We start from the raw sequence: 13,960 nt of genomic DNA, 5'->3' as shown, positions 1-13,960 counted from the left end.
AAAGTGGAGAAGTTCCATGGAGACTGGAACAACCTCCAGGAAGTGATGCAGAGCGAGAGGAGCAGAACCAGGAGAACATTGTACACAGAGACTAATACACTGTGGTATAATTGAACGTAATGGACTTCTCCATTAGTGGCGGTGTAATGTCCCTGAACAACTTGCAGGGATCCAGGAGAAAAAAACACCATTCATAAGCAAAGGATAAACTATGGGAGTGGAAACACCGAGAAAAAGCAACTGCCTGAATACAGAGGTTGAGGGGACATGACAGAGGATAGACTCTAAATGAACACTCTAGTGCAAATACTATCAACAAAGCAATGGGTTCAAATCAAGAAAACATCTAATGCCCAGTGGACTTACGCGTCGGCTATGGGGGGTGGGGGGGGGGAGGAAAAGAAAATGATCTATGTCTTTAACGAATAATGCTTGGAAATGATCAAATAAAATATATTAAAAAAAAAAAGAATGGGGACATTTCTGAAGGGCTTATGAGAAAGAGCAATATCCACATTCAGAGGAAAATCTGTGGGAGTAGAAAAAAGGAAGAAAAACAACTGCTTGATCACATGTGTCAATGGGGATGTGATTGGGGTTATAAACCCTAAATGATCACCCTAGTGCAAATATCAATAAGATGGAAATATGTCTTGACCAGTGACACATGTAAAACCCAGTGAAATTGTGCATCAGATATGATTTTTGTAATCCTGGAAAAATGCTCTAAATGAATCAATTAAATAAATTTAAAAAAAGAATGATGCCTGGGTAGCATAGGTGCAGGTGCAATCAACACCTGTTTTTCTCTCCTGATGGGAAAAACTTTTTGGGTAGGGACATAATAATTAGTTAATGTTTCAATAGCCCTTTATAGTTTGATATTCCCATTATACAGATGAGGAAACTGAGGCTTAGAAGGATGACATTGCTTACCCCAAAGTTATCCAGCTAATAGATGATGGTTTCTGACCCTGTATCCATGTATATTGAGTCAGGTTGGTACCCTCTCCTTCATACCATAACTACCTCTAGAAGGCCCCAGTTGCTGTCCAGTAGTATCAGTAGGAGCCCTAAGTGGCCTTGGACCTCCCAAGAACCCCCATTTGCTCCTAATTTTCTTTTGGTGACTGTATTTCTCCCTAATTTAGACTGCTTTTTTTTCCCGACTTCTTTCTAGAGCTGGGCGGCCACAGTGACCAGGTTCAGAGCGTGGCCTGGAGCTCCAATGGTGTTCTCCTGGGCACGTCGTGCAAGGTGAGTGGGCTAGAGTGTTGAGGGGATCGCTGGCAGCCGGGCCGCCTGGCAAAGGGGTGGGATGTGAGCTGAGTGAACGAGGCTGAGCTTGGTCTCCCTGTCTGCCGGCACATCCTTTGAGGTTTCACAGCCTGGGTGGAGTCATCGGTGCCCAGGGCTCAGGGAGGTGGTGCCTGACCTCTAGGGACCGGAGAGCCAGATGGAGCCTGGCTGATTGAATGGGGGAGGCACGTGGCTTCTCCCTTCTCCATGGCCTTCCCTGAGGGCTGATAGGATCCAGGAGAGCAGAGGAGGGAGTGGTAACAAATATGGCTTGGTCTTGCATCTGCCTCAGGCCAGATGTACCCGGCTTTGGGATTCATTCCAGGGCAGCTAGTCCAAGGCTCCTCAGCCATTTGAGGCGAGCAGGAGCCCCTCTTCTCTTCCTCATTCCTGGAAGTCCCCAAAGCTGGACCAGCGCTTGGGAGGGGTCCTGGGAGGGGGAAGACTTTTCAAAGGGGCACTATCCCAGGGCACGGGAGTATTTGTGAGATGTTTCAGGAAAGCCTGCTGCTTCCCTCTGTTGGTCACTTTTTGGAACTCCCTTATCCAGCCTTTGTCTGGATCTCTCTGGATTAATAATTCATTTGCCCAACATTTGCTGAGGCGCTCCTGTGTGTGAAGCCCTGTGTTAGGTATCGAGGCAGATGCAAAGATGCCTGGAAGAGAGATTTATTGTGGAGGTTATAAATACCGATTGGGCACTAATTATGAGCTGGCCGGCTGGCTGGGACTGCGCCAGCCCCTCTAGGCTCTGAATACCACCCGCTACCCCAGACCTTCTTCGGTCTGTTTATGGTATTAGCCCCCTCGCCAGCCTTGACGCTCCTTCTCAGAATAATGTTTTTAAATACACAAAATAAAATACATAGAATTACAGCTACCCTCCTATACAGTCATCATCATTAAAAAAACAAGCTCCCCGACCTCAGGCTAGGAAACCCTATAGTGCAGCTTAGCCAGCAGGATGCCACAGCAAATGAGTGTAGAGCCATACAGCAGACAGGGCACGGGATTTGGAGGCAGAAAAACTGGATTCAAGCCTTGGCCACTTAGTCCCTGTGTGACTTTGGGAGAGTCGCTTCATCTCCCTGGGCTCCAGCATCTTCATCTGTGCAGTGAAGGGGCAGTTAGACTAGATGGCCTCAGAGATCCCTTCCAGCTGCCACCGTGGGAGCCTCAGAACCTCTCAGAGGTTTATCGAGCATGGTGTGGTGCTGTGGGCATTGTCCTGGACCTCCACTGGAGCTCTGCTCCCAGGACTTAACTTGTGCCTTCATCACCCAGCAATGGTGGGCAGTAGATGAGATAAGACTGAAGAGATGGGGGCACCAGGCCAAGGAGGCCTTTGGGTGCCCTGAGACGCCGTTAGAGGTGGAAGGGACCTTAGAACTGCCTGGTCCAGCTCTCCATTCTACAGAGGAAGAAACTAAGACCCAGGGAGAGAAGGGAGATACTTTTGTCCAGAGACACGGGGGCAGGATCCAGGGCTTCCAGCTCCTCGCCCAGGACTTCTTTCTTTCCTCTCCCCTGAGCAGTGAAAGGAATGCCTGAGCCACAGATGAAGCGTAGATGGTCTGGCACTGCACTTATGGAGAGAGAGAGACAGAGGAACAGAGACAGAGAGTGTGTCCGTCCTACAAGAGCTCAGGATGATCTTTATTACCTCGACGCCACTAGGTGGCACCATCGCGCACAGAATGCTGGGTCTGGAGTCAGAAAGTTGGGGTGTCAAATGCAGCAACAGATATTTCTAGGTGCAGGACTCTATAACACTCACCATGTGAGCTCCCTCACCTCTGTTTGTCGATTTCCTCGCCTATAAAATGGGGCACTTCCCTCAGGGTTGCGGCGTGGGTCAAACAAGATTCTGTTTGTAAAGTGCTTCCCATCGTGCCTCATAAATGCTTCTTTTCTTCCCTTCTTCCCCCATCTCTTGTTGAAATCTGGCTCCTCTGTGGTATCCCCCTTCCTTCTCCTCCCTCCATGGCTTCCCCCAACTTTTCCAGAGCTGAATGAGAGATTGTCTTTTCCCTGCTGGGCTGAGGCTTTGTGGGTGGTGGGAGGGGAGTGGAAGCCTCAGAAACCAGATTACCCGCACCCTCCTGTCCCCTCCAACCAAACAGATGGAGAGCCGAGGTTGCAGGGCCAGCGGGTGTGGCCAGAGCAGCCCTTAGAAGCAATAAGAGGCTTCTTGGAGGAACGTCTTCCTTTCTGTGTCCAGGACTTTGGGGACGGAGTGGGGAAGGCTCTGTTCGCTAGGCTTTCTGTAGCCAGTCTTCTGTAGCCTGACTGCGAGGGACAGCCAGAGGGGATGAGAAGAGATTCTTTTGCAATGGAAGAAGTTTCCTTCTCGTTTGTTTTTTGTATACAAAGATGACTTCAAACTCTGTTTGTGAAAAGTTCTGCTTTTAGTGGCATTCTGATTTTCTTCAAGATATCTCTTTCCCCCTTCTAAGAGGTTTCCTGCCCCTATGGTTCTCCTGTGTTTCACTCTCGGATTCACTTAGAGACAGACAGAGCAGAGAGAGCACTCACGGGCTCTACGCCAGGCCCAGGAGTAGGTGCTAGAAGACAAAAGGGAACGATCCTAGCCCTCTAGGAGTTTCTTTCCAATCTTGCCTCCTTTCGTTGGAGTATAAATGTCCCTGGTTAGTGATGACTTGGTAGCAGGTAGTTAGTGCCCAACTCTCCTGTCCTAAAGCCTGTGAGTGCTCGAGGATGGAGAGAATCTTTGAGGGGAAAGGTTGACTTTTGTTGGGACAAACGTTCCAGAGCTGTATATATTGCACCCAAATCCATGGCAGTAGCCAAGCTAACTAAATAGTATAGTATAATTCTCTGGGAGAATTTACAGATGAGGAAACTGAGGCTCAGAGAATTAGAAGCAATTTGCCTGGGGTTCTATTGATAGGTCTCCAGGCTCCTGATTCAGTACTCTGTACCCTGAGAAGGCAGAAGAGGTGTGAGAGGTGTTTCTGAGCTGGAGGGTGACCCAGAGCAGGTATTTGGTTGGGAAAATGGGTGCACATTCCAAGGATGGGGTATCCATAGCCAGAGAGAGACTGAGGGGGAAATGCCCAGAACTTCAGACTCTTCCACTCATGAGTGATCTGGCCTTGAGCAATTGCTTCTCTCTTGCCTGATGAGACGGCGGAGGAGGGGGAGAAGGAACTCTGTGGCTTCTGAGGTCCCTTCCAGCTTTGACATTTTGTAATTGGGTCCATTTGCCACATCCATGTCTCTGCAAGGGTCCTGAGTAGGGGTCTTGGAGTGGAAGAGGAATGGGGAGAAGGTTTCTCTCCAGGTTCCCTTCCTGCCCTCTTATTCTCTTCTCCCTCCTCTTTCCTTACCTTCTCAGGTTTACTAGTCCCACATACTAATCCCTTCTCTTTCTCATTCTCTTAACCTGCCCCACATGCTGTTAGGGCTGCCTGTAGGGCCAGCTAGGAGCAGAAAGGGGGCCTGGACCAGGCTGGGTGTGCTGGAGGGAGCTGGCCCCCTGAAACGCCATTTTGAGGGCTCCCCGTGTCCCCCGCCTGAGCAGGTCTCTGAGGATATGGTGGCGGTTTCCACAGTAACCATGCAGGTTCCCAGGGTCTGGGCTCACTGAGGCAGCAAAGCGGCAGCCCATCCACTGACTTCTAATTCTGTGCCCCCCGGGAGGCAACGTGGGGGAGGTGTTCGGGCGTGCGTGCGCACTTCATATGAAATAATTTGTACTTTACTAGTAATGTGCCACATTCCGCCTGGGTGGCAGCAGCCTCCTCTGTGCTGAGGGCCCCTGGCAGGGATCCGCAGTGCTAGCAGAAAAGAAAGAGGAGCTTGGACCAAAAGGCAGAAGGAAGAAGGTCTCCTGGGCTAGAGAACACCGACTATTAGGTGGTCTAGCAGAGCCGAGCGGACACTGACCTGAAGTCTTGGTCTCGGCTGCCAGGTCCCAGGTCTGTTGTTTGTGGACCACCTGACTGTGGACAAGGCACTCTCTCGCTTTGCTCTGGATTTTCCCCATCTGTGAAATGAGCCCATTAAATGAGTTGCTAGGAACGTGAGCCCCCTTGCCCCAGATTGCTGTAAGTGCTCTAGAAATGGGAGGTATTGTTATCCTGTTGGTTGTCAAGCCCAGAAGCAGGCACTGAGCCCAGATGCTAGTCATAATCCCCACAAACACATCTGAGTCAATATGAACCATCACACAGCACACTGTCTCCGAGATCTTTATTTGCTCGCTGCTGCGGCTGCCTCTCCCCTCAAGGGACCCCAGCCTGTGCTGGCCTTTTGTCTGGGGCGACTAAACTCGGGGCTGTGGCTTTGACTCAAGTTCTGGCTCTTGTTTCCTCGGCCTGAAGGAGGATGACAACACCCGAAGTGGTAGGTGCCAGGAACCTCACCCTCACCCTGGCACGGCAGGGTGACCCCAGGTGTTGCCTGTGACACGCATGTCCCCCTTAGGCAGGGCTCCTGACTCCAAGGCATTCTCACTGTTTTGCCACAGGATTCTGCTGTGTTCTGAGAAGAGCCACTTATTACACGAATAGATTTGTTCTTTGAGTTTAGATGAGAAGATAAACACATATTGGTGGGGGCAGCTGGGGGGATCAGTGGATTGATAGCCAGGCCAAGAGTCTGACCCTGGGAACACACACACACACACACACACACACACACACACACACACACACACACACACGACTCATTCATAGTCATAGAATCCCAGAGCTGGGAGGGACCTCAGGGGCCACCTAGCCCACATCCTAGCTTGAGCAGGTATCTCTTCTGTTCTCTCCCTCATGGGCTCATGTAAGACTTTTCCTGAGGAAAACATTTTTTTTTCAAATTCAGCTCATTCCTTTGTTGGGCAGCTCTTAGGATAAGAGTTGGATTATTGGTACCTTCCCATCTATTTTTAGTGTTAGAAAGAACTTAAAGAAGTCTTATCCAGTTGCTCTTTCCCCCTGTTCATAGTAGTATCTGTGTAGAAGTTAAGAGAGGCAGAGGAGAGCAGCAAAAGGCATGAAGAAGGCATCTCGAAGGGTTCTGAGTTCTAGTTCTAGGTATTGTACACATTCAGTGGCATGACCTTGGAGATCTTAGCCTCAGTGAAATGGGAGCTGTTGCTCCCATCTGCAAAATAAGCCACTGATGCTCCAAAAGGCTTCTCTTCTTCAGTTATTCTGCTGGGCCAGAAAGCCAGGCCGTTTTCTAGGTCTGGGAGCTGGAGAGAATAGGGTTGGAAGGTGGCCACTAGAGGTTGCTCTCCCCTCATTGATCCTTGCCTGGGGCCCTGAGTTCCTTGTGTCACTGGTCAGTTTCAAGGCCACAGCTCAGGAATGGGCGATGAGAGCATTTGATTCTCTGTAAGTTATCATCACCAACTGTTGGCTCAATGCTCTGTAGCTTCATACCAGGTCCTCAAAGTGTCTGTTGGGCTGGACAAGCTCAGTCCCCTTGTTCTATTTTTATTTTCTGTTATTCTCCTTCTTTTGGTACTTGCGTTAACAAATAAATAACAATACCTATTGGACAGACACAGTCATGGTGCCTTTGGGGCTAGTAAGCCTTACTGCAGGCTTTTCCGTGTGTCTTGGTTTTGAGCCATTCATTTTCCTCTCACCTCATGAATATTTCTTTGGTATTTCAGTGAGAGATGCAACTGCTCCCTCCAGGAAACCAGATCACAATGCATATCTGCCATGTGGGACTGTTCCTTCTGTCCGTTCCCTCCTGTACATCTTCTGTGTGTCCTCTTGGTCTGTAAGGTAGAAAGCTGGATTACCATAAGGGAAAATGACGTGTGGCCCATGAGTTACGGTTCCTTCACATGGACTTGTTGAGTCATTTCAGTCATGTTCAACTCTTCGTGACCCTACTTGTGTATTCTTGGCAAAGATATTGGAGTGGTTTGTCATTTCCTTCTTCAACTCATTTTACAGGTGAGGAAACTGAGGCAAACAAGGTTAGGTGATTTGCGCAGGGTCACAGCTAGTAAATGTGTGAGGCTGAATTTGAACTCATGAAGACGAGTCTTCCTGATTCCAGGTCCAGCGCTCTCTCCACTGTGCCACCTTGCTGCCCCTTTATCTAGAATACCGTCATCAAAGCTCCTCTGTAAATCACCTTAAGCCATAAATGACTAATAAACTGATAATATCTGCTCCCCCTCCCCCATTCCCTAAGGTTCTTTAAAAAATGTTAAAAGATGAGCATAGGTGTTAGGCAAAGCCTTACTAACCTAGCAGAACTCATCTCCATTAGTGACATCGGGGAAATCCGTGACTAGGTTGGGATAAGGGGGAGCAGCGTTGGCATATAAGGTTTAATTTTGGATAACACCTGGCAGATTATAATATGTAGGTGACTCATCCGAATCCCTGCCCTCTAAAGACTTATAGTGAAGAAGAGGGAGTTTGGCATTCTTCTGATCCTAGCCTGGTGCAAGTGGTCATCGAGGATCGCAGATTCAGAGCCAGAAGCTCATGCCTAAGTTCATGGTGAATAAAAGGTCTTGGAGATCATCTCATCCAACCCCTTCACCAGATGAATAAACTAAGGAGGCCCAGAGAGGCGACGTTAACTGGCCCAAAGTCACCTTGGGGGGGGGGGGTAACTGGCCGAGTTGGGTTTCGGAAATAGGCTGTGGAGTGGCTGCCCTCGCCCAGCCCAGCAGAAGCTCTGGCTATCAGAACTCGTTTCCCAGAGTTCAGCAGCCTGGGAATGGTCCGATGTCAGGAAGGCTTTCTCTGCCTCTCCCCCGCTGAGCCCTGGCCAGGAGCAGCTAGTGAAGCAGAAGGGGCCTGTGTTCAGGTCTGGGACGAGAGGTGGGCAAACCTAGTGGAATGGTAAAAGACGAGGCTGGGCCCAGTTCTCGTCTTTGCCTTTCCGTCTGCTTGCTGTGGGACCTCGGGCACTTGGCCTCCGGGGCTCTCAAGTTTCCTTCTCTATAAATTGGGGATTAGGACAGCCATCACCTCTGAAGAATGAAGAGAGCGTGAGATACCCTTTGGCATTGTAAAGTGCTACCCAGCAGGGCTTACCATTTGAAATGAGTCTGGAGGGTTGGGGAGAGCTTGGCTATGTGAATTATGGGACTGCGGGGACTGTGTCAGGGCAGCGAGGGGTGCTGGAAGAGACTGAGCATTCTGGGTAGTTCTCCGGTACTTGCTCCTCTGCATGGGCAGCCAGGGCTTGGTGGGCCACTGCAGCAGCTAGCCTTCCAGTAGTAGCAGGCGAGTGCTGTGTCGATTAGGAGCTTTTGTGGGGGGGCTGGGCACTTAGCTCTTTTTTTTAGAGGATCTCAGCAGCAGACTAGACATCCTGGCCCCAATACTGAAGTCTGAAAGCATCTGAAAGCATGATTTTGTGCATGGATACAAATCCTAGAACAAAGTTACTCCTTTTATCTCTGAAGCCAAGGACTTGGATTGGGTCATAGTGTTTGAGAGGCATCATGATATAGCAGAAAGAGCTTTGGATTTAGCAGTTAAATGGAGTCAGGAGATCTGGGTTTGAATCCCACCTCTGCTGCTTATCTGTGTGTCTTGGGGGCTAGTCATTCGGCCTCTCTGGGCCTTAGTTTCTTCATTTGCAAAATGAGGGATGGGTTCTAAGAATCCTTCCCTCCCTGTATCTGTAATCCTATGGATGTTAGTGCTAAAGAGAACCTGAAATGGAAAACAGAGCTGAGAGGGACATTAGGGGTTTACTCCACCCCCATCTCACAGATGGGTAGGACCCCAAGGCCTATGCCCACCCCCTTGTCAGGGACACATCTCCATAGCTAGCTCAGAGCAGAACTTGGCCCCCAGGGGCTGTGCTATCATGTGGAGATGGGTGTACTTTCTTCTTGCCTGGTGCTCAGGAGACTCCACATTTTGACCTTGCCCTGCTCATCCAGACTTCTCTCACTGTCCTGTGCCATGGCCACTCTGCTTCTGACCGACTTGGTCTTTTACTTCTTTGCCCTCCTTCCCAAGCTAAGCTCATTCCTCTTCATGAATCTTTGTCAATGATCGTGTTGAAAGGGATCCTAGAGGAGTAGTGAACTGAACGTCTCAGGTCTCTAAAACTCGACAGTCATTCTCTGCCTCTGCCCATTTGTTTCTTCTTTCTTCTCCTTTCTCCTGTCCCAGAAATCTACCAATAAACATTTATTAAGCATCTACTATGTACCACTATACACTATTAGGGGAAGTTCCCTTTAAACCTGTTGGCCATCATGGTTCTCTGCTTTTTTTTGAAGTCATTCTTGTTATAGCTGGAAAGCATTATCTTATCCTGAGTCTTAGGTCTTTTTTGGAGGATTCCAGCTTCTTCTCAAACCCTAAATCAGGGACTGTGGTATTTGACCTTTAGGGCTCTTGGTTTCACTGCTTTCTAGAGTTTCCCTCTCTTAAATTTCCAACTTGAGAATTTGGCCCCAGTTCCTAGTATCAGGGATCTGCAGTACCTAATTCTTAATGGTCTTTGCCCTTTTTTTAGTCACTGCCACTACAATTAGTTATCTGGTTAACTTGCCCATATCTTCTTTTTTTTCCCCTTCAACCCTTACCCAATATATTTCTAGCTTATCTAATACAAGGAGATTATACAATAGTATCTCAAGGTAAAGTAATTAAAAGTGAAAAGAGAACACTTCCCTAGTCCTAAACTTTCTCAGCCTTCGTTTCTTCATCTGTAAAATAGAATTGACTTAGATTAACCTAGTCTAAGGTAGAACTTAAACTTCCTGGCCTATTTGTTTATTTTTTATTTTATTTTAAAATTTTCCATGGTCACATGATTCATTTTTTTCTCCCTCTCCTCTTCCCTCCCCACTCCCAGAGCTGACAAACAATTGCACTGCGTGGTACATGGGTTATCACTTGATACCTATTTCCATATTATTCATTTTTGTAATAGAATAATCTTTTAAAACCAAAACCCCCAATTTTATACCCATATAGACAAGTGATGTATAATATGCTTTTCTTCTGTGTTTCTATTCCCCTTGATGTAGATAGCAATCTTTCTCCTATGTCCTTTGGAATTGTCCTAGATCACTGCATTGCTATTAGTAGCAAAGTCGACTGCATTTGATCATTCCATAATGTTTCAGTTCCTGTATATAATGTTCTCCCAGTTCTGCTCATTTCACTCTGCATCAGTTCATGGAGGTCTTTCCAGTTTTTATAGAAATCAAGCAGTTTAGAGGGCAGCTGGGTAGCTCAGTGGATTGAGAGCCAAGCCCAGAGACAGGAGATCCTGGGTTCAAATCTGGCCTCAGACCCTTCCTAGCTGTATGACCCTGGGCAAATCACTTGACCCCCATTGCCTAGCCCTTACCACTCTTCTGCCTTGGAACTAATACACAGTATTGATTCCAAGGTGGAAGGTAAGAGTTTAAAAAAAAAATCAAGCAATTATCATTCCTTATAGCACAATAATATTCCACCCCCATCATATACCACAATTTGTTCAGCCATTCCCCAATTAAGGGGCATCCTCTCATTTTCCAATTTTTTTTTGCCACCACAAAGAGCGCAGCTATGAATATTTTTGTACAACCCCTTTTTATTATTTCTTTGGGGTATCCCTATCCTATTTAGATACAATTTCCCTGGCCTTGCTTGACTTCTGACCTTGTCTAGGCCAGGAGATCCATGTCATTGTTTCAGGTCCCTCAGTGATACAGAAGAGAATGCCACCTTCCATATCAGAGTACCTCTGCCAGTTTTAGGATTGCTCACCTGGTTGCTTTTGATTGAGCTCATTTTGAGATTCTGTATTCCCAGGCTGACTCTTGGCCAGTCAAGAAGCCTCCTCTATTATGTGACACTCTGAGATTTTTAGATGCTCCATTCAACATTCCTACTTAATCTTTTGCTAATTAACTCCCCAATGTATATTTCCATACCTCATTTATATTCCCATGCCTCTCAAGGAAAAAAATAAGGCTCTCCTCCCCACCTATTATCCAATCTCTCTAAAGGAAAACCAAGAACATGCAAAGCAAGTATAACAATGTTCCCCTTGTTTCAAAAAATCTGAACAATCCAACCCAATACCCAGGTGATCCCCAGTGTTCACAAGGGGTAATATCTTTCTTTTCACAGTAAAATGCCACGCCATACACATTCAACTGTTTTAAAAATGGTTTTTTTTTTTTTTTTTTTTTTTTTTTTTTTTTTTTTTTTTTTTTTAAATATATTTTATTTGATCATTTCCAAGCATTATTCGTTAAAGACATAGATCATTTTCTTTTCCTCCCCCCCACCCCCCATAGCCGACGCGTAAGTCCACTGGGCATTAGATGTTTTCTTGATTTGAACCCATTGCTTTGTTGATAGTATTTGCATTAGAGTGTTCATTTAAAGTCTATCCTCTGTCATGTCCCCTCAACCTCTGTATTCAGGCAGTTGCTTTTTCTCGGTGTTTCCACTCCCATAGTTTATCCTTTGCTTATGAATGGTGTTTTTTTTCTCCTGGATCCCTGAAAGTTGTTCAGGGACATTACACCGCCCCTAATGGAGAAGTCCATTACGTTCGATTATACCACAGTGTATTAGTCTCTGTGTACAAGGTTCTCCTGGTTCTGCTCCTCTCGCTCTGCATCACTTCCTGGAGGTTGTTCCAGTCTCCATGGAACTTCTCCACTTTATTATTCCTTTGAGCACAATAGTATTCCATCACCAACATATACCACAGTTTGTTCAGCCATTCCCCAATTGATGGGCATCCCCTCGTTTTCCAGTTTTGGGCCACCACAAAGAGCGCAGCTATGAATATTTTTGTACAAGTCTTTGTGTCCATTATCTCTTTGGGGTACAGACCCAGCAGTGCTATGGCTGGGTCAAAGGGTAGATATTCTTTTGTCGCCCTTTGGGCATAGTTCCAAATTGCCCTCCAAAATGGTTGGATCAGTTCACAACTCCACCAGCAATGAATTAATGTCCCTACTTTGCCACATCCCCTCCAGCATTCATTACTTTCCTTTGCTGTTATGTTAGCCAATCTGCTAGGTGTGAGGTGATACCTCAGAGTTGTTTTGATTTGCATCTCTCTGATTATAAGAGATGTAGAACACTTCTTCATGTGCTTGTTAATAGTTTTGATTTCTTTATCTGAGAACTGCCTATCCATTTCCCTTGCCCATTTATCAATTGGAGAATGGCTTGATTTTTTGTACAATTGATTTAGCTCATTATAAATATGAGTAATTAAACCTTTGTCAGAGGTTTCTATGAAGATTTTTTCCCAATTTGTTGTTTCCCTTCTGATTTTAGTTATATTGGTTTTGTTTGTACAAAAGCTTTTTAGTTTGATGTAGTCAAAATTATTTATTTTACATTTTGTGATTCTTTCTATATCTTGCTTGGTTTTAAAGCCTTTCCCCTCCCAAAGGTCTGACATGTATACTATTCTGTGTTTACCCAATTTACTTATGGTTTCCTTCTTTATGTTTAAGTCACTCACCCATTTTGAATTTATCTTGGTGTAGGGTGTGAGGTGTTGATCTATTCCTAGTCTCTCCCACACTGTCTTCCAATTTTCCCAGCAGTTTTTATCGAATAGTGGATTTTTGTCCCAAAAGCTGGGATCTTTGGGTTTATCGTATACTGTCTTGCTGAGGTCGTTTTCCCCCAGTCTATTCCACTGATCTTCCTTTCTGTTTCTTAGCCAGTACCAAATTGTTTTGATGACTGCTGCTTTGTAATATAGTTTTAGGTCAGGGACTGCAAGGCCCCCATCATATGTGTTTTTTTTCATTAATTCCCTGGATATCCTTGATCTTTTGTTCTTCCAAATGAACTTTGTTATGGTTTTTTCTAAATCAGTGAAGAAGTATTTTGGTAGTTCAATGGGTATGGCACTAAATAGATAAATAAGTTTGGGTAGGATGGTCATTTTTATTATATTGGCTCGTCCTATCCATGAGCAGTTAATGTTTTTCCAATTGTTCAAGTCTAGTTTTAGTTGTGTGGCGAGTGTTTTGTAGTTGTGTTCATATAGTTCCTGTGTTTGTCTTGGGAGATAGATTCCTAGGTATTTTATTTTGTCTAAGGTGATTTTGAATGGGATTTCTCTTTCTAGTTCTTGCTGCTGAGCTGTGTTGGAGATATATAGAAAAGCTGATGATTTATGTGGGTTTATTTTGTATCCTGCAACTTTGCTAAAGTTGTTGATTATTTCAATTAGCTTTTTGGTTGAATCTCTAGGATTCTTTAAGTAGACCATCATGTCATCCGCAAAGAGTGATAACTTGGTCTCCTCCTTGCCTATTCTGATACCTTCAATTTCTTTATCTTCTCTAATTGCTACTGCTAGTGTTTCTAGTACAATGTCAAATAGTAGAGGTGATAATGGGCATCCTTGTTTCACTCCTGATCTTATTGGGAATGCATCTAGTTTATCCCCATTGCAGATGATATTAGCTGTTGGTTTTAGATATATACTGTTTATTATTTTTAGGAATGACCCTTCTATTCCTATGCTTTCTAGTGTTTTTAATAGGAAAGGGTGTTGTATTTTATCAAAGGCTTTTTCTGCATCTATTGAGATAATCATGTGGTTCTTGCTAGTTTGCTTGTTGATGTGGCCAATTATGTGGATGGTTTTCCTAATGTTGAACCAGCCCTGCATCCCTGGTATGAATCCTACTTGATCATGGTGAATGATCCTTCTGATC

General features: G+C 45.8%; 1 protein-coding gene across 3 annotated transcripts in view; it reads left to right on the top strand.

Annotated features, from left to right (window-relative positions):
• The window catches only part of CORO7 (coronin 7), a 155,328-nt gene that overhangs the window by 46,605 nt on the left and 94,763 nt on the right, over nt 1-13,960 (top strand). For all 3 annotated transcript variants that reach the window (XM_056805820.1, XM_007499068.2, XM_007499069.2), the window contains exon 6: nt 1,181-1,257. In XM_056805820.1, the coding sequence (XP_056661798.1) occupies nt 1,181-1,257 (77 nt within the window). The remainder of the gene's footprint in view (nt 1-1,180; nt 1,258-13,960) is intronic.

The sequence above is a fragment of the Monodelphis domestica genome, chromosome 7 (genome assembly GCF_027887165.1).
Source record: "Monodelphis domestica isolate mMonDom1 chromosome 7, mMonDom1.pri, whole genome shotgun sequence".
Lineage (NCBI taxonomy): Eukaryota > Metazoa > Chordata > Mammalia > Didelphimorphia > Didelphidae > Monodelphis > Monodelphis domestica.
Note: the sequence above shows the minus strand (reverse complement) of the source record. Positions and strands in the feature narration are given on the sequence as shown.